This window comes from Aythya ferina (assembly GCF_964211825.1).
Source record: "Aythya ferina genome assembly, chromosome: 4".
Lineage (NCBI taxonomy): Eukaryota > Metazoa > Chordata > Aves > Anseriformes > Anatidae > Aythya > Aythya ferina.
The window spans coordinates 68,250,579-68,269,513 of NC_140300.1; the positions used below are offsets into that span (position 1 = coordinate 68,250,579).

The 18,935-nt window shown below is 42.3% G+C and overlaps 1 protein-coding gene across 8 annotated transcripts in view; it reads right to left on the reverse strand.

Moving 5' to 3' along the window:
- Positions 1–18,935, reverse strand: part of UNC5C (unc-5 netrin receptor C) — a 371,609-nt gene that overhangs the window by 14,042 nt on the left and 338,632 nt on the right. For 7 of the 8 annotated variants that reach the window (XM_084516955.1, XM_084516962.1, XM_084516959.1 and 4 more), the window contains 5 exons: positions 15,163–15,219; positions 13,482–13,673; positions 11,870–12,214; positions 9,192–9,279; positions 623–791 (listed from right to left, as the gene is read on the reverse strand). In XM_084516955.1, the coding sequence (XP_084373081.1) occupies positions 623–791; positions 9,192–9,279; positions 11,870–12,214; positions 13,482–13,673; positions 15,163–15,219 (851 nt within the window). The remainder of the gene's footprint in view (positions 1–622; positions 792–9,191; positions 9,280–11,869; positions 12,215–13,481; positions 13,674–15,162; positions 15,220–18,935) is intronic. The other variant, XM_084516960.1, reaches the window with a different exon arrangement.

Genomic DNA, 18,935 nt, shown 5'->3' on the forward strand with positions numbered 1-18,935 from the left:
TCATGCTCCAGTTGTGGTGTCCTTCTGCCACCCCACCCTGGGACAGACATCCTCCTGCTGCACTGCTGGCAGGAGGCTCTCACCAAGCCTAACAGTGCCCAGATTAACAAGGTGCAGGGCTGGGACTGACTGCACGAACTGAATCAAAGCAGTGCTCCACCAACATCTTAGGAGTAAAAAAGAAGAGAAAAGCAAGTCCTATAAATTTTAATAAGCCGGTTGATGTCCTGGTGTTGAAGCAGGGGATCATTTGCAGCACTATTTTCATTTTCTTGCAAACAGACTATAAACTAGGGGGATTGAAAGTATTCTGTAAAAAATATTTTCTTATTTCTGGAATCGAGTTTCAGTTTCAGTTGTTCTTTTCTATTTTGCCTCTTCTCTTCCTGGGAAGAGAACTGCTTTTCAGTTGTTATTTTCTATTATGCCTCTTTTCTTCATTCCCTCCCCATGATTTCGGCTTAATAACCCACCTAGACCAAAAGCTCAAGTGCCAAAATCCTGCTGGATGGCCATGCTTCATGGACCACAGCAGGAGGCACTGAGACTGCCCCCAGAAAGTATTTCTAGGGGCATTGGGCATCTTGGACAGCCGGTGCAGGCCAGAGACCCGTAGACTCACCTCCCATGGCCCTTGTGCAGCCTGGTGCTTCAGGTGGATCTGCCAGTCGTCCGTGTTGGGCTCTGCACAGTGGTGCATGGTCAACACGACGGGCCGGGTTAGCAGCGCTCCTGGGGGCCCACAGCTCACCACCGGCGTCAGCAGGGTCTGGCTGTCTTCTATAGGAGGCCTGACAACGGGACAGAAAGGTGGAGGTGGGAAGGGTGGGGGGAGAAAGGGCAAAAAGGCACGTTAAGGTATGTAAAGTTAAGGTATGTAGAAAGAAGAAATAATCCTTCTCTTACAGAGTAGTTTGTAAATGATTGTGTGCACGTGTGAGCTATCTCAGACCGACTGCCGAGGAGTTTAAAGCAGAGGAAGCATGAGTGACTTTAACTATCCTGACATCTGGTGTATGACAAATACAGCTGAATGTGCCTCATCAGCTGCTTCTCTAAATAACAGAGAGGACAAATTCATGATGCAGAAACCAGCAAACAGGAGATTAAAGTATTGGGTGTGATCTGCACTTGGAAATCTGGGTCAGTCCATGGGACCTTGCATCTTCCACTCTGGCTGAGGGTTCAGTCCAGTTGCATGCGCAAACACTTTGTGTTTATATCTGGATTGGTTTTAGGGGGATTAGTTGAGACGAGTGGATATTGATAACATCGACAAAAAGAAAGAATAACAAAGTAGCAGTAGAAAAGAGTAAAAAAAAATCTTAGTTAAGGAGAACAAATCAGGACAGAAAGCTCTGTTGAGATCAAGTTTATTACATCTACTCTGGGTATTGCTGGTACATCCACAAGAATATCCTAATATTGCCCACCTTAATTCACACTGAATAATCCATTAGTCCTACAGAAAATGAAAGAGAAACTTTTGAAAAATCCGTTTTGAAAGTGGGATGAAGGCCTTTTTGAAAAGTGCCTCTTGTTCATGAAAATGTTGGAAATTTTCATAACATTCTGGAGAAAAAAAAAAAAAAAAAAAAAGGTCCAACATGGAAAAACTGAAGTGCATGCAAATCAGTAAATCCAGATGATATGCATCTGTGGATCCTAAAGGAAAGTAACTGATGAGTTTACTAAATGACTTAACAATTGTTTCTGAAAAGCCATGGGCTGGAAACAAACAGCTGTGGTATCTGTCTTTCAAAAAAACTAAAATATAACAATCTGTCCAGCTATGATGAATCACACGGGTTGTTTTAGCCTAACAAACAGTACATAAGAGAAATAAAGCATTAGCATATGGAGCATCCAGTTTGGCTCCTGCTGTATATATGGGGATCTCTGGATTCAGGTTATGAAGACCTAGAATCACTCTCTTGCAAGACCTAAGTGAATAAATTGTTGGGCAGATTTTGACTAAAACATTACTTCTTTTTCAGTTTCCTTTTTTTTTTTTTCTATTTTCCTTTTTTTTTTTTTTTTTTTTTTTATTGAAGCAATGTATAGCTTAAAAATGGCTCACAATGTGTTATATCTGTTAATGTATTAACAAATGTTTGAACACTTTCCTACAGTCTATCAAGAAGTTTCAAAAAACATGAAGTCTAATGAGAAACGTCTTTGAAAATTACAATATTCATCTGGAAAGCTACAGATATGACAACCTATAGACTTGATCATCTGGTTAACCTAGCTTCATCTAAATGACTACTGACCCATGAAGAAGTGAGGAAAAATATGAATTATCATAGTTTTTCAGACTGAATTATAAGGCCAGCAGTCAAAAAGAATATAGGAGGGAATATATCATGACTGCTGTAAAAAATTTCATACAATGTCTTCTAGGTGAAAAATGAGTTAAAATCAATAAGAATCTGAGCACTGATGCATGCAGGTGAAAAAAAAAAAAAAAAAAAAAAAAAAAAGAAGAAGCCAAAAGATCATTAAAATAATAGAGCGCTGATAAATCATACAGCTGAAAGTTGTCTCAAAGTAAAATTAAGTTTAGTCACTGCTCCGTGACAAAATTTGGTTAGCTGTTAAATTTTAGGACTCTGATGGAGGGCATAATTTTGCTCTGCAACATTTTATATGTGATTAGCACAAGTTTAAATGACGATGCAGAAGACAAAGCCAGGAGGCACTCCAGACTGAATGGTTAGTGAGGGAGATGGGAAGTGGATATAACCAGAGAAAGGAAATGCAAAAATAGCAGGGTTTAGTATTTTTTCCCAAGTTAGCAACGCTGCTGGTCCCAGTGTCTCTCCTCCAACACCTGCCTCATGCAGACACTGACCCACCTCAGCTCTCCGAAGTCTGAGCTTGAGGACTGCAAGTAATCTGAGCCACTTCAAAGCTGCAAGGAGCTGAGGTATAATGAGTTGCAGAGAAGCTCTCAAGTGGAGCAAAATGAGGGTCAGTGTCATTTAATAGTGGGATTTCAGCTCTATTGAAGTCAGAACTACTGTGAGGCCAGGATTTCTCCTCACAATGCGGAAGACAATGTAAATAGCAGCACAATCACTAAATTTGCAGACGTCAATAAAGAAGGAGTTATTGCAAGTAGCAGTGAGAGACGGGAAGCAATGCAAAAGATCCAGAGAGGATTAAAATATCAGTGGGAAATAAAATCCTATTAATTGTTCAGCAGCTCTCACTTCTGGAATGAAACAAATTCCAAAAGCTTTTATTTAGTGGCAAGGCAAAGCAGTAAAAATGGAAAAGCTCTCAGTTGAACGTGCTGCACCACAGCAGGTATCATCTTGCTGTGTGCCAGAGTGGCAAAAAGTAAATCTGATTTCTGGGGTTGTAGGGGATGAGGTATGTCAGAGCACACCAAGCTGCTATTCCCTTTCCTACCCAGCTCTGAGATGACTGCAGGTAGCGGAGTGTTTAGGGACTACAGCTAGAGCTCAGAAATAAAAACCTGAAACCTGGAGGAACGAAACCACGCAGCAGTGCATAGAGCAGAGAGGTACCTCGTGACAACTGACAGGAAGAAAGGGACCCAAACCTCTTGACAGACCTCCTCTTATTTCTCATTGCTTTTAATTTCCATCTTAAAGCAAAGGGATTATGCCTTCCTACAGCCAATGAAACCCCAAACAGATGCGGTAGTCAAGATTTATTATACAGGAGACATTAATCTTTCTGCTTCGAGGCATAACCCAGCACTAATTGATGGGATTTGTAAACAACGAGTTTCCCCAAAGACAGGTTATCCTTTACAAGCATTTTTCTACCTTCTCCCAGAGCAGGTGATGCAGCACCATCAAAGTCAGGATTCTGACCCAGACAAGAGCCTGCTGTGACCAAACCTTGTGATTTCTGTGTTACAAGATCACACAAACACTGACTGAAGGGACCATACAGAGCAAGGGACTCATCTCCTCCACAGCAGAAAGATCTATGAGCGAACATCTTTAAAACCAGGGGTCAGAATGTACTTTTAGGCTGTTATCCAGAAAACAAAGCAAAATGAAACAAACAAACAACAACAACAACAAAACAAACAAACAAACAAAAAAACAACAACAAAACAAAACAAAACAAAAAAATCGTGTGTTTCAATTTAGGCTTGTAGTAGTTTTAGAAATACTTATTAAATAGGATTGGACACCCAGCTGTGCTAGTATGACTCCAGAGTCACTTCACTGCAGCCATTAGAGCTGCGTTTGTTTTACAGAGATCAAACCGAGAGTGAAATTCAACTCCCTGTTTAGCATTGCTATTAAAAGGCAGTAACAGTAAGTGAAAGGGCTTCGGATATTTTTAAACCTTGTCCCGTATCTTGCACTGTTCATCAAGAACAGTCAACTTGTATTTAAAACAAAAGAACAAACTTCTATTCACTGTATCCAGCCCTTCCACAATCAAATTTGTGTTTTTTAATGGGATTACTCATTCAAAACGGTCTCCCTGTAATGAGCCAGACCGTTTTCATTAAGGTAGCTGTCAGGCAGCAGATGTGAGCACAACTAGAGAAATCTCTGCTCCTCAGTGGGCTCCGCTGCGCTCCCTGGCACCTTGCATCAATGTTACAGGCAATGACCGTGCTCCCTGAAAACAGGAGGCACAGAGCAGAGCAGGGAGGGAGGGAGGGATAACTCGCAGCAACAGATGGCAACCCTTCCACACAGCTTAACCAAAAGTCAGAGGAAAGACATTTTATTTCTCCTTTCATTGCTGGGACTTTATTTTTAACACGTGCTCCCTCTTGAGTTTCAGATCTAATATTCTTGACTGGCCTCCTGGTTCTCCTGCAAGTCTGCCTTTAGAAGGAAGGTGATCTGAGAAATTTTCCTCCCCTTTTGCTGCTGGTCTGGTCTTTTTTATTTCAAACGTCTCAATTAAAATGATTGGCAGACATTGTCTTCTGGAGTTGCAAGCAATTATTTTTGTGCAACTGGGATGCAAAAGGAAGGTGGTGAAACCAGACACAGAAGACTTCAATTTCTTTTATTTCACTTAACCAAGCTTGGTGCTTACTGGTGAAAAAGGCAGTGTTGCTATTTGGATCAAACTCACTGATCAGCTGGGTGACTTAGTATGAAGTCTGCCCTTCACACAAAATGTGAAGCCGCTAGTCCAGATCCTGAGGAGGCTTACACAACCCTTCCCTCTCTTAAGGTAGCTGGTTTGGAAGTCAGACCATTTATACATGTGCCTCCCTGCAAGAACTTCAGGACAGCTGCATGCTCCGTTCTCCAGGGCTGTCACATTTCCTGGATGAGGTGACATCCATCCTCATTTGCATCATCTCCTGCGCCATGTATTATACAGAACTGTCCTTCACCATGCTACATTTAGTGCAGTTCCTGCCTCTGATTACAGTATGCAAGAGCAGTTCCACCTAAAGCTGTATGAGCCTGGCAGGGGCTCATGCGGGAAACACAGGAGCTGCCACATGAGATCAAAACAGTGGTCCATCAAGACCCAGACCCCATACAGCACTGACCAGTGCCAGATGTTTCCAAAGGAAGCACACAGCTCACTAATTTAGTGCAGAGCTACATTTGTTCTTCAACATGAAACAGTCAGGAAAATCCTGAAGTCTTTGGGCTTATACTCTCGCTGTTTAATCCTTAGTTGTCTAAGACCTAGACTTTCCATCTGCTCATGGCAACAGCCTCTTGCCAGGTCATGGTCACAACAACGTGTTTATTTTAAAGCTCAGGAAGAAACCCCGTCTTGCAAATTGCAAGTTGATGGCACTTCCCCAGACTAAGGGAGAGAACATCTGATCATCAGTGGTGGAGATTATTGGCTGTATTTGAGCCAGTGAGTTTGAGATAGAAACCTGCCTGACAGCTGTGAAATATTCACATAGGCTTCTCATTTCTTTATTTTTTAATTATCAATCTGTCTGTACACAAACGCAAACATATATACATAGAGACCCTTTTCTGCACTGTAAGTCACTTCATGGACCTTTTCATCAGGTCAACGTGAATCTCTCATGCCAGCCAGGGATCAGTGCCCAGTAGCTGCTTGCAATCCATCCTGCCACAATTGACAGGCAGAATGAGGATTAGCTTCCAGTGCAGGAGCAGGAAAAACAGCCCAATGAAGCACTGGGTTAGGAAGAAAAAAAAAACAAAAACAAAACACAAAAAAAACCTGTACCATAAGCACGTCAACATGCACAGAGAAAACAACTGCCTCAAAGCGGCCTCTATTGCAAGCCATCAGAACCCCATTTCGCTGAGGAAGGAAAATGCTTTTAGGGTGACCCTCCTGCTCTCACATGCTTTGATGGATGTGAAATGGAATAAATAGAGTGTCCTGGAAAGCTCTCCTAGACAATCTGCAAGGCAACACAAAGACTGATATTACTGGGTTGCGAAGTCGTTCAAATTTCTGTACTACAGGTTTCAGAGACTAACTGGGGGAAATGGATTAGGAAAACAAAGGAAGGAAAAGAAAAGGGGAATTTGCAGGGCTCTGAGGGATAACAGATTCCATGTTTCAGCTTGACTGTTCAGAAGTTGTTTCGTATTTCTGTGAATAAAGTATGAGCTAAATCTTAAATTGCTGGAGATATGCTTGTGATCTGTAGTGGTGAGCCTCTCTGTTGCTTCATTGGTTTTATTTAGGGTAACGCTATGAGGACCAAATTCTCGCCTCAGTGCTGTTTGTATATCAAGAGGATTATAACTTACATCTTATAGTGTCCTATACATGCCCTTTCAAACTACATCGAAGCACGACAGGGCTTTTCAATCCACGCACATTTACACAGTGCACATGAAAATAAATACAGGCCCTCACAGGGTTTATTGAACACACTCCAGCTACCGCCTGGCCACAGAAGTAAATATCTGCAGCTAGTCCTCACTGTGGGCTACCACTCTCTGCTGGAGTGCTGTGGCAGCGCAGTAACAGATTTAAAAAAGAATTTACACTGCACACCGACCTGCAACACTCATATGGCTCCAATTATAGCGAGCAACATCTGCGGCCCATACTGGTGGAAATGAGAGCAGAAGTGCATCTCTGCTGTAGAAAGTGAGGTAAAAAAGTTTTGGTAGCCCAGTGCCATGGCAGCAGGGCACTGCGGCTGGGTGCTGGGTGCAGTCAGCACTTTCTGCCCATGGGCAGCTGGGGAAAGGAAACAGGTAACAGGGGAGGATGGTACAGTCCCACTGTGTTTAGGTAATTTTGGGGTGAATCTTCAGTTCAGAGTGATCTGGGTGATAGCTGATGAGCTCCAATTTAAATGCCATGAGAAGTGTTTGGTTTCCATGAATGTGAGAAGCATGGTATTCTGGAGAGGAGCTGAAAAACCATTATATATATATATAAAAAAAATAATAAAATACAAACAAACAAATCAAAATAAAACAAGCAAACAAACAAAACAGCCCCAGCAGCTCCCTCTGCCCCTATCTCCCCCCCTAAAAAAAGAAACAACACAATGGACCACCAAAAAAAGCCCAAACCAAAGCAGTTGGGTCCCATGTACCCCAGATGCAATGACCACCATGATAGGAAGAGCTCTGCTGTCTGTATGGCCAAGCCAGCCTGCTCTCTGCTCTCTGCTGGGGAAAGAAATCACTTCCCAAAATCTTCATTTCAAGCGAAGGCTCACAACTTTCTGTACTTCTGCACATACACGTTCAGGTTGGTGGCCAGCACAGCTGCAGCCACGCTTCCCCCAGTACAGGTTCCCCTATCCCTCTGCGTGTGCCCTGCTGAGTAACAGCTATCACAGCACACAGAGGAGGCTTTATGATCCCCAAAGCCAATAAATCAGGCTAGCACGCAGTGCTGGTTGCCTGCAGTTGCATGAATCAGGAAGCAGGGATTCCCTCCATAGCTGGCTGGAAAGAAAATAATTGCACATGTAACTTCTGGTAATGAAACATTTTTTTGGGGGGGAAGAATTAGATATTTAAAGGAGAGAGATTTGGAGGCATTTGAATAACAGGGGAAGCCCTCTGATTTTCATTATTTTTCCCTCTCCGGGAAACAGTGCTTTTTCAATGTAGTTTGTAAGCATCTTCAAAACACAGCCCAAAGTAATAGGAATACAATCAATATTAGATATGAACAAAGACATTTTTTTTTTTCTGTAGCTGCAATTATCTGTTTTCAAAGAGCAGGCCATGAATAATGTATGCAAAAATACAGGGGGGGTAGGGGGAAGGTGTTACTTATTTTTTTCCTTAAGCAGATTATTTTAGCATGGGTGAGAGACTACCAAGCTAAAGAATAGTGTTCAATATCACGCAGTGTATAAACAGCTGTGGCTTAGCACATTATAAAAGCCATTAAAGGGCTGAGCCAAAAAATGTATCTAGCTATGAGGAGGGGAAGGAGGCAAAGTACCGTGTAATGATTGCTTAGTTTCACATTTGCCATTCAGCCTTTGTACATGAGTCCATTCTGAAGATCAAGATCTCACCTTCCTCTTCATTAAGTTTTCCTAAATTGCTGCAATAGTATCTTTGTCCTTTTGGAAACTTTGTTTTAATGCCAAGGCTGCCATATCAATAGACACCAAGATCAGGAATACAAACTGGCCACAGATAGGGGTCTGTGGGCAGAACAGGGATCATCCTGATAATGGGTCTGCATGGCCCTTGCCGTGGTGTGCCTGGGGCACGGAGAGGCAGAGGACAGCAAACGCTTTTGGCTCCATCCTCATCACTGCACAGACCAGCCAAGCACGTGAATGGTAAAATAAAGATTCTTATAGCAGGAGAGGAGGCTTTCCAGGACAGGTGCTCAGGCACTTGCCCCTCTGCTGAGCCTATTTGTCACCCTGCTTCTCCGCTCCCTGACCCTTTTGTGGCACAGGTCTTTATTAGGAGATTACCTCACATCTTCTCTGCTACGCCAGACTCATGCTGGCTTATTTTCCTGCTTCTGGCTTTGATTCAGCATCCCTCCCCAGCTTGAGAGCTTGCTGCAGAATGCAGCTCTTCATTAGGAAAGCAAAAGTCTGAGGTTTTGTGGCAAAGTTTATCCTCAGCTTTGCTCGCATTTACCTCCAGGTCAGCAAATAGCTTCAGCACAGTTGGCTTTGCATAAGCACATTATCACAGGGTTTCAGTTACTACATTTTCCCCACACCCTTTTCCCCTCTGTTAATGCACGAGCAAATAAATGTGCAAGCAAGTACGTTTTACCTCATGCTCTCCTTCCTGTGAACTGTCACATACATCTCATAGACTCTCCCCTGGGGAACGGCCCCCGCTGGGATCAGCAAGCTCACTCCTGCAGAACAGAAGAGACACAAAAGATAAAATGGAGAAAAGAAAATAAAAGAAAAAAAAAGAAAAAAGAAAAATGCAGGTGGGCCTGTGAAGAGAGCGACAGAAGAAGCAGAAGATGAAGCCCGCAATGCCAGATTTTCACCCAGCCTCACGGAAAGACTCTAAATGAGTTCAGCAACTCTGGAGACAAAGTAGGCAACCCCAGCATCGTCTGTGATCAGATGGTCACTCCTTGCTCCTGTTGTGTCTTGGCACTGCAGTCGTAGAGTGGAGAAGAGGATTTTCTTCCCTTCCCTTTTATTTTATTTAAAGATCAGACAGATGGTTACACTGCTTCTTACCTTGTAAAATAATGGGAAAAGGAACAACTCTGACTTAAGTTTCCAGCAGTTGTAACAGGACATATCTCCTTAGGCAATTCTTATTTAATTAGAAGCAGGAGAGAAAGGCAGCAGAGTACTGTCTGTCCCAGGAAGCAACAAGAACTAGTTGTTTCTTGAAAGATGGGCTCTGCAACTGGCACCCTGTCTTTTAATGTGCTCAGCTTCTAATTAGACTACAAGGGAGGAAAAATGGGGCTTCTTAGTATTCTGAATGTGCCTACTTCTGTGGAGTGGCTCAAAATTCGGATATCCAACCTTGAAAAAATCTGTGCAAATACACTCTGTGCCCTTTGCAGCACTGATAAGCTGCACGTTTGATTACAAAACACCATTCTTACATTGCTGTGATTTCAGAAATCGAGCAGAAATCCCGGGGAAGCAGAGGGTCCTGTCTTTGCACGACAAACACAGCAGAGGCTCTCACTGCTGGATGTGGCTCAGCCAGCTGTCTGTGCAGGTGAGGGTTGGTGGGGGACCACTGGCAAAGACTTAATTCAGCTATGACCGTGTAGCTGAATGCAAATCTATAGGCAAATTATTTGCATATGTGCCCAATAAAGGCATGTAAGAGTAAAAAAATCCTTGCACAGTCCTGTATCTTCTCTTCAGCACACAGGTTTTGGTTATACTGGACACCTCCCATGTACTAGGGATAAACTATGGCTCAGTCCCATACCCGGATTTTGAAGGAGAGAGTTTATCTATGAAAGGTTTCTGACTTGTTTCTTTACAGGGCTGTCACAACCTCCCCTGTGCCTGTTCTCAGCTGTAAGAGGGCAGGCACAGGGGAAATGAAGGACTTTTATCATACTGCTAGGAGGATATACATACGTCTAGAAGCAGCACGGATGCATACACAGTAAGTAGCAGTAGACAGATTGATGTATTTTACAAAGCTTATTTTAATCATTTTGAAGCAATTACAGCAATAAACAAGCATTTCTTTTTCCTTACAAATTGATATTAATATATGTGAATTAAATATGACTAATGGACTTTGCTGACAGTGTGCACCACCATGGCATAAGAAACCTGAGTATTAATGGCTACCCTCAGCTGCAGCTTAGAGAAATGTGAAATCTAGGATTGTATAGCACGAATTATCAATGTTACTTAGCAGTTAGTGCTAGAGTTCTTTAAGCAATTCACCTTCCACTTAGGCTCTTATATTTAATGTCAGTGTTTCTCCATTGATACTCAAAGAGGAAGGCCCGCTTTTGGCTGCTTCCTGGGCTGAGTAGGGCTGTATCCTGGAAGGAACAAATCAGTTCTGGGCCACCTAGATGTTTTGCTTTCTCCATAAAATCAATGAACAAAAAAAAGATCCAGCAAATGGAGCAGGAGACAGGGTTAGGCACCATCTCAACAGACAGGGCACAGTGCAGTAAAATGGCCAAGAGCTGACCACAGGATGTAAGGTTGGAAGCTGTGAGACCTTCAGCTACAGCACTGGGTAGAAGTGAGTGGTGGTCTCACAAAGCTACTACCTGGACTCAGTGCACCAGAGAATGGGGATACTACCTGGGATCAGACCAGTGACAGGGGGATTCCTGACCACTGTGGAAAGAGGGAAGCTTGAATAACCCCCAAATCCACTGCATCATGCATTTGATTAAACTCCATTCTGATGTTGTAAAAAAAGTCAACACAAGGAGAGAAATATGGACAAGACACTCTTGGGCCTTATTTTCCTTGACTGTATGATGTGTGCAGGAAAAAAAAAGCCTTCCAAAAATTAGCATTCTGCTATCCTACTGCAATACCACACAGTCTGCAATGAATTGGAAGTGGAACAACCAATTTGTTTTTAAATTAATTTGTCCTTTTTATGTGTGATGACAAGATTGAGGCTTTCTGGCTTGTAGTCCCCATTCTAGAGCTGCATGAAAGGAAAAGTTCAAGGATGTTGAATCTCACTTCACACAGGGGAGCACTGAAGCCTAACGTATCTCAGAAAGTGGTAAGAGCCCTGCAAAATTTTGTTAAAAAGGCAGCCAAGACTTTGGGGAAAGGATCCTTGAAGTATATTAGTTAATCTTCTTAGTTAATCTGAATGGGGGAAAAAACATCTGTTTGTTTTGAACAAAGAAAAGGCACAGTCCCAGGAGTGACCCTGTGTTTTTTTATTTTAATTAATTAATTTATTTTTTTTCTGGCGTAGAAGAAAGCTAACTCCACTTAAAACCCTAAAACATGGCTAGCACTTACCTGAATTGGGAATTATTAGATGCCCCCCTAAGGAGTTGAAGGTCCCAAATGCAGTGCACGATGGGTCTGTTTGCCGAGCAAGGCTCTGATTCTTCATGTTCAGGGTCTCGTTCTCCAGCAGGGACTGGGTAATCTGTGGGGACAGCTTGGAGGAGAAGTCAGAGAGGTCATCCTGGGGGGTGACTGCACCAGAGGTATTATAGACCTTAATCTTCAGGTTGGGCAGGGGGTCCAGGATTGGAGAATTGGTCATCGGGATTTTATCAGAGACATCATGCAAAGCATAAACAGGACCCCTGTACATGGCTGCTGCAGAAGTGAGGTCTGGTGGCACTGCCAGGAGGTCTGCATTGGAGATGAGAAAGAAGAACCATATTGCTTATGATTATTTCTCTGTTCTGACGACTTTCTTCCTACTAATGATTTGGTTTTTCATTCTGTTCTGCTCATACCAAAGGTTAGGATATACAAAGTCCTTGTAAACTGACCTTCATCTCCTTTTCCAGGCATCTATATTGAGAAATCTCACAGAGCTTGTATTGGCCCAGCCACTCTGCGCTCTAATTGTTATGCAAAATTACAGCATGTTTCTGCTCTAAGTGTTTTTCAGTAGGATTATTTTCCAGACTCAGATTTGCTCAGATTTCAAGCATAATATGCCTAACTTCAAGGCAAGAAGTTTTCCATACTCAGTAGATTTAGTTTTATTAACTAATAGTCCTTCCTTAAATGCTAAGTGAGAATTACTAACCAATTTATCTAATTGGCCTAAAGACAGAATTCCTGAAATAACAGAGAGAACAAAGCTATGAAGTCATTGTGCCCATGACTCCCCGCCAGTGTGGGATTAACCTGTGTCACACACTTTGCTATCCTCAGCAAAGAAAATGACATTTCTGCTAACCTTCTTTATGGCAACTCTCTTGTCATCGTAACCCTTACTTTGATTTATTCTTCATAAACATATATTGGAAAAAAAAAAAAAAAAAGAAAAAAAGAGGAACTCTTCCGCTTAAATGGGGGTCTTGAAAAAACCAGCCCATTTGAATGGCTGTCTTCTGGCTGCCAAAGTGTGGAAATCATCAAGCTATTATGCACATGTGATAAAGATGGTCTTTATTAAATGGTATTCCACTAGAACTTCTTCTTCTATATTGTCCATTGAAAGTAAAGTACTTGTTAAACCACTATTTATGCCTGTGGAGACACGGCACAGTAAAAAAGGCTATTAGTGAAACAAAGGGGAGGTGGATGTGATAGAATTATTGTATTGTATTACTCCTGTGATGAATCCTGTCTCTCTTGTTTTTGTCATAGCTTTGATTTTGATTTAAATTTGAGCAAGACCTGTATTTTTATAAATGTCTGTTTCACTTTCACATTCACCTTCTCTCTATACAAGCTAAGTACCGCTGCTGTATGTTTTTGGACACATCTGAAAAAGGCCACCATGGGTTTTTAGCACTTGGCCATCAGAAACAAATGGATATAATCTTTCTCCCTTTATGAAGTGCCAACAAGCATCTAGCGAATATCATTCATACAGCCCCAGAGACCATATTCTCATAGCATATCACTGAATTGGTCAACATGGAGTGCTACGGCAACTAACCTTGCCTTGCAGCCTTGATATTAACAGGCTGAAATCCTCCGTTTAGCGCTGAGGAGTCGATAATGTCTGACTCGAAGTCACGGTGATTCTTGCGATAGACGAAGAGGGCCACAACCACAGAAATAGCCAGGCACACGATCACGGCGATGACGATCCCGACGTAGAGAGCAACATCATCTGAGTCAGGAGCAGCTAGAGGGAGAGAGGCCAGGAACTTTAGAGCAATGCAGTCCTCACAGGGACTTTTGAGAAAATACATTCTTATTATTCTCGTTTCCTGAGATATTTACTACCTTTTTATAGGTTAATTTAAAAGCCATTTCTAAAGCTATATAACAGGTCTATGCCCTTTTGATGGGAAACTATTTTTGATTTCTCTCAAACTTGTGTTCTATCTTTGTACCTATCTGCTTGCTCATCTGTCTGGTACCCAGGCACTGAACTACTAAGCACAACACGTTACAGAGTTAGTTTCATGAAGCAAATTAAATCCATTAAATAAATGAGTACATCTTAGTGACACAGTATCATAGTACTATCATTTAGTGGTTCTTCTGACATCAAATATCATGCTGTGGGGCTGCCAGCTTTGGAATCCTTATTTATTTTAATGAAGAGGAAAAAAAAAAAAAAAAGATCCAGTTTTAGAGAATGCCTGAAATATCAGAATGTATCTTTGAGTTTGTTTTTTCTGACCTGTAATGTGTCAAGCCATTTTCCCTTATACCTATTTTCCTTTAAAAAAGTCCAGGAAGGCAGAGAATCAACCTCTAAATTCTCATCACTGGCATTAACATATACATATTTGGATAAAAGCCGAAGCAAGCACAAGAAATAATGTGGTAATTTACCAAAAGGAACCCAGATTTATTATAGCTGTCTTGCGAGAAAATGGCTATGATATTTCTACTAGCTGCTTATACAGTATCTTCAGCACTAATTCCAGGCTAATCTCTAGCATCATTATCCACTAGACATTTTTTTTTCCAGAAGGACTGAGTACATGATCAAAATTTGATGTGTTTCTATACAGTGAAGAGTCCCAGTAGCAGAGATAGTATAATGAAAAAAAAAAAAAAAAAAAAAAAAAAGGCAAAAACAAATTAGACCTTTTTACTACCCTATTTCTGTTAATTAAAACATGTGAATCATTCTTATTTATTTATTTATTTATTTGCTCCTCACCTTGTAGCCATTTAAAACTGGCTGTCCTCCAGCCATATAAGTGAGAGCTGGCAAATATTGAAAAGGACTGATCAAACTTCATCAGCCTCTGCCTATCAGACTTTCAATGCACCAGCCTCAAAAAAGCACGATTTTTATCCCCAGCAGTTCATGAAGCAGTTCTCTGAGTTCCAGCTCAATGGAAATTTATCTCTCTACCACATTTCTTCTGATTGCTAAGGAAATGCTAACAAGAGAGAGGGTTCATTCTCTCCAGTTTCTGCCTTTGAAACATTATCTTCTCCCATCTTCCTTGGGCATAAGGGCTGTTATCATCCTGTGTCAACCCAATGACAGTGAAACACTGCTACCTCTGTCAAGCAGGCAGCTTGCCACTTACTCTGCCCAATTGGTCCCTCTTTGCCTAGTCACACAGAGCTGGTGTAACACTAAAGCTTGACCCGTGGAACAGCATCACATTAGCATCCAGGAACGTAAAATGAAACATTAAACTTACAAGAAAATCCATATTCATTCTGGGTTCTCTGTTCAGTTGAAATAGGATAAATGAAACCTTAAAAAGAAAGAAATTAAACAAAAATGGGAACAAAATCAAATTAATGAGAAGAACAAAAATAGGAAGCATGAAAAATGGTTTAATTAAAAAAAGAAGGAAAAGAAACTGATGGCACTTTAAAATTCTGATACAGCACAGAATTATGATTTTGCATCCCCTGTCTCCTTCAGAGCCTTACTAAGAATTAATAAGTAGGCAGATTGAATTTCTAAGCCAAAATCGGTCTCGAGTCACTAACTTTGGAGTGCTTAAAGTCTTTCTTTTATTGAGCATAAACTCTAATGGATCTAATTTATTTCAGACATCAAGGGTCATTAGCATACGGAAAGTCTTTTTTCCCTATCCCTGCCATATGCTTTAATTCCCAGGACATGTTCGGTGAGGCTCTAAACAGTTTTTTTATTTAATTATAGTAGCTTGCTGTTGATCTAATAGAGCTAAAAGAGACCTGTCGTCACTGGTCAGAGGTTAAATACCCATTTGCTGAGCAGAGTCCATGCAGAAAGCCCTCTTTCTGTATTTCCTTGGAATTATTTTATCCTGTCTTTAATACATGCTCAATGGGAATTCCTCGGGGAGAAAAGAATTTGTCAGCAAACAGGAAACCGAGTGGTTTCTCTTTGAAATTATTAAAAAATCAATAAGGCACCCGGGGTCATAACATTATTTATTTGAAATCTTTGCGAGCCCCTGTATATCGACAAAATGATAACACAATTTACGGTTATATTTCGGAACGGATAAATAAGAGAGATTGCTTCTCTCGCCTTTTCTTTCTGCAGCTCACACAGCACGGCACACTGGGGCTGCTTAGCTTGTACAAGAGTCCGACAGGCTCGTTAACCACCTCCCAGCTGCTCTCCATCCGCATTGGGAACAAGGGAAATGCTGCAAATCCCATCCTGCTGCAAAGGGAAATGGATAAACCCAAAGTAAGCAAGGGGGTTGCTCTCAGGGAGGGGATTGGGGTGGGTGCGAGGCAGAGGGTACCCTTCTCCCTCCCCTGCAGTATTTTGGCAGGGAATTTACTGCCCTTTCCATCTCCTCCATGTTTTGCATCGCACTGCGAGATGCTCGTACGGCCTTGGCCTCCTGCAGATGAAACAAAACTGGAAAATGGACTCCTGGTGCGTGCCTAATGCACATGACCACATTAGAGGCAAACCAGAGCAATAATCCCCATCTCCCAGAAATGCTGAGATTGGGTGCTCAGCATATGTTGTGCTTTATATATCTCCTCCCACTTGGCTGCACCGCTTGCTAATGAAGATACAGCTTATCCCAATTGCAGGTATAGACATAACTCCCCGCGAAGTTTCCAGACATCACATAAATGCTACCTCGACTGAAATATCAGAGCAAGAAGAGCAGCTTTTGGACGGTGATGTTTTTTTCTGAGGCATTATGGGACAGACTATACTGCCTGTAATATCTATTTAAAACTTTATTTCACAGCAATGATTCCAGCCTTACAATTGCTTTTAGAAATATTATGGCCTCACACTCATTTATTTGGTTCGTTGAAGCAAGCTCACCTATGTGTACTCTCAGCATGCTCTCTCAATCTTTTGTAATAACTGCTTCCCACTTCTACCAGTGCGCTCAGGGCATTGCCCATAAAAAGTCAGGCAAGCAACTTCTGAGGGCTTGAGTGAATGCTCAGCAAGTCTGGGTGTGAATTTACAGCACACTGGTTACTCCCTGCTTACACCCCAGGTGAATGCGGAGGCCCATATTTAGTCAACCTAAATTCCAGTTATAACCTTATGGACAATATTTCCTACGTCAAGATGCCTCTGGGGACCAGGAGGCAGCCAGCAGGAAATACAAGGCACAAGGACAAGTCTGAATTTAGGCTGGCTGAAACTTCAAATGTTTTCATACCTGAATTCACCAAGAAATCCCTGTGGTTCCTGTGCCCCATTGCATATTTTAGGGGGAGAAGGCATAGGGCAGCACACGTCTCCTGGCTCTGCATCACCTGCAGAGCTTGAGCTCAGTCATGCAGAGCTGGAAAGGCTATTCCCCTGTCCTGCTGCTGCTGTTCAGCTGGCAAATTTTGCAGTTGAGGTTGTGCATCATTCCTGCTTCATGCAGAGCAATCTGATAGCTGCCACTCAGAGGGCACAAAGAGCAGCACTGCCTGGATTAGCTCCAGCATTACCAAAAGTGTTGTCTGTTCCTGGGACAAAGGAAGTCCAAGTTCAGGTCTTCTCAGCAAAGTGAGCAAGTGTCGTCTCAAAGTACTCTAAAAGAATTTGCAAACTCTTCATAGATCCTGTTGTCACAAATACTTGTATCTTACAATTCTGCATAGATTTTCACACTGATTCTCACAGAGACCAGTCTTGCAGCTGCATAAGAGTGATACCAATTCCTTCAACAGAAATGCCTTGTGTAGGTATTCAAAGCACATCTGTTAAGAAAGGGAGGAAAAGGCCAGGATATTGCTTTCTGCTTCCATTAGCCTCACAAACTGACATTCCTGTACTCCCATGTGTGCTGCTAACTGAACTGAGCACCCAATTCCCACCACCTCTTTCGGTGCAAACAGGCTGGCTTGCACAGGTGTTTGCAAGGACACATTTTCAGCCTGAAAAACACCTGTTCTACATAGAAGGATGGCATGGATGAGGTTATAGGGTTATGGGCACGAGATGCCATGCTGAGCATTTGAGCCATGGATGTGTCAATTTTTTGTCAAGGGCCAAGAGTCACTGCTGACCATGCTGGCTGTAGATAAATAGGTGACCAAACGTGCTGGAGACCGGGCAGTGCCAGCTGTAAAAAGTCCTTGTTGAGGTGATGGCAGTACACAAGATGGGCGGTGGAGGCCACACGACCCCACTTGCTCACAGTGCATGGACAGGCTCCCCTGGCTGAAGCAAGAGGAGACCTTACCTCGGGTTGACATCCAAGCTGGATGAATTGCTTAACAGCATGCCAAATGCCACCTCCAGTTGTACTTGCAAATTAAACACGTTTGTTGGAGATGACTCAAACAAGGCAACTACAGACACCCTCTGCCATTTGGGCAGGAGCTTTCAGAATAAAACTATTTTTACGCGCTCCATTGTCATGAAAGAGCTGTTCCAAAGGGAAGCAGGCATCACAGCAGCAGCGGCAAGTGGAAGGCTTGTGGCCATGCATAGCTGCAGTGGCTGTGCAGGGGTTTGGGCTATGGCCATGCTCCTGGCGCCAGAGCACAGGCATTGCCTTACAAAGTTGGCTTTCATGCTGGTCCCTCTGACTATGCCTTCAAACAATGAGAAAGGACATTTTCGTCAGATAATGATGCAAACCTGCTGGGATTAGTACCTGAAATAATGAAGAATGGCTCCCCTCCTCTCTTCAAAGAGAGAAAAAAAAAAACAACACATTTTTTCCTCTTTTTATTTATTTATTTTTTTCCTCCCTGTATCAACAGCTCTGCTTGGCAAATGCCTGAGGGACTTCTACCAGGATCATGAAATTTTTTAACAAGGGTGAGTTTAGAAAGGTGCTGTTGGATTTGACTCTAGGAAGGCTGCTGAGGCTGCTGACTCACATGCAGAGCAGCTGGCTTCACAGTGAGCTACTTGCTTTGAGAAAAGTAATTTAAGCTTCTTCCTACAGCTTGTTGGGAAATGTACATTTTCAAAGGGGCTTTTGATGTTTTGTTGTGTAACTTAGTGCTGGACGAGTGAAATAGTAATAATCATACTTTACACTTG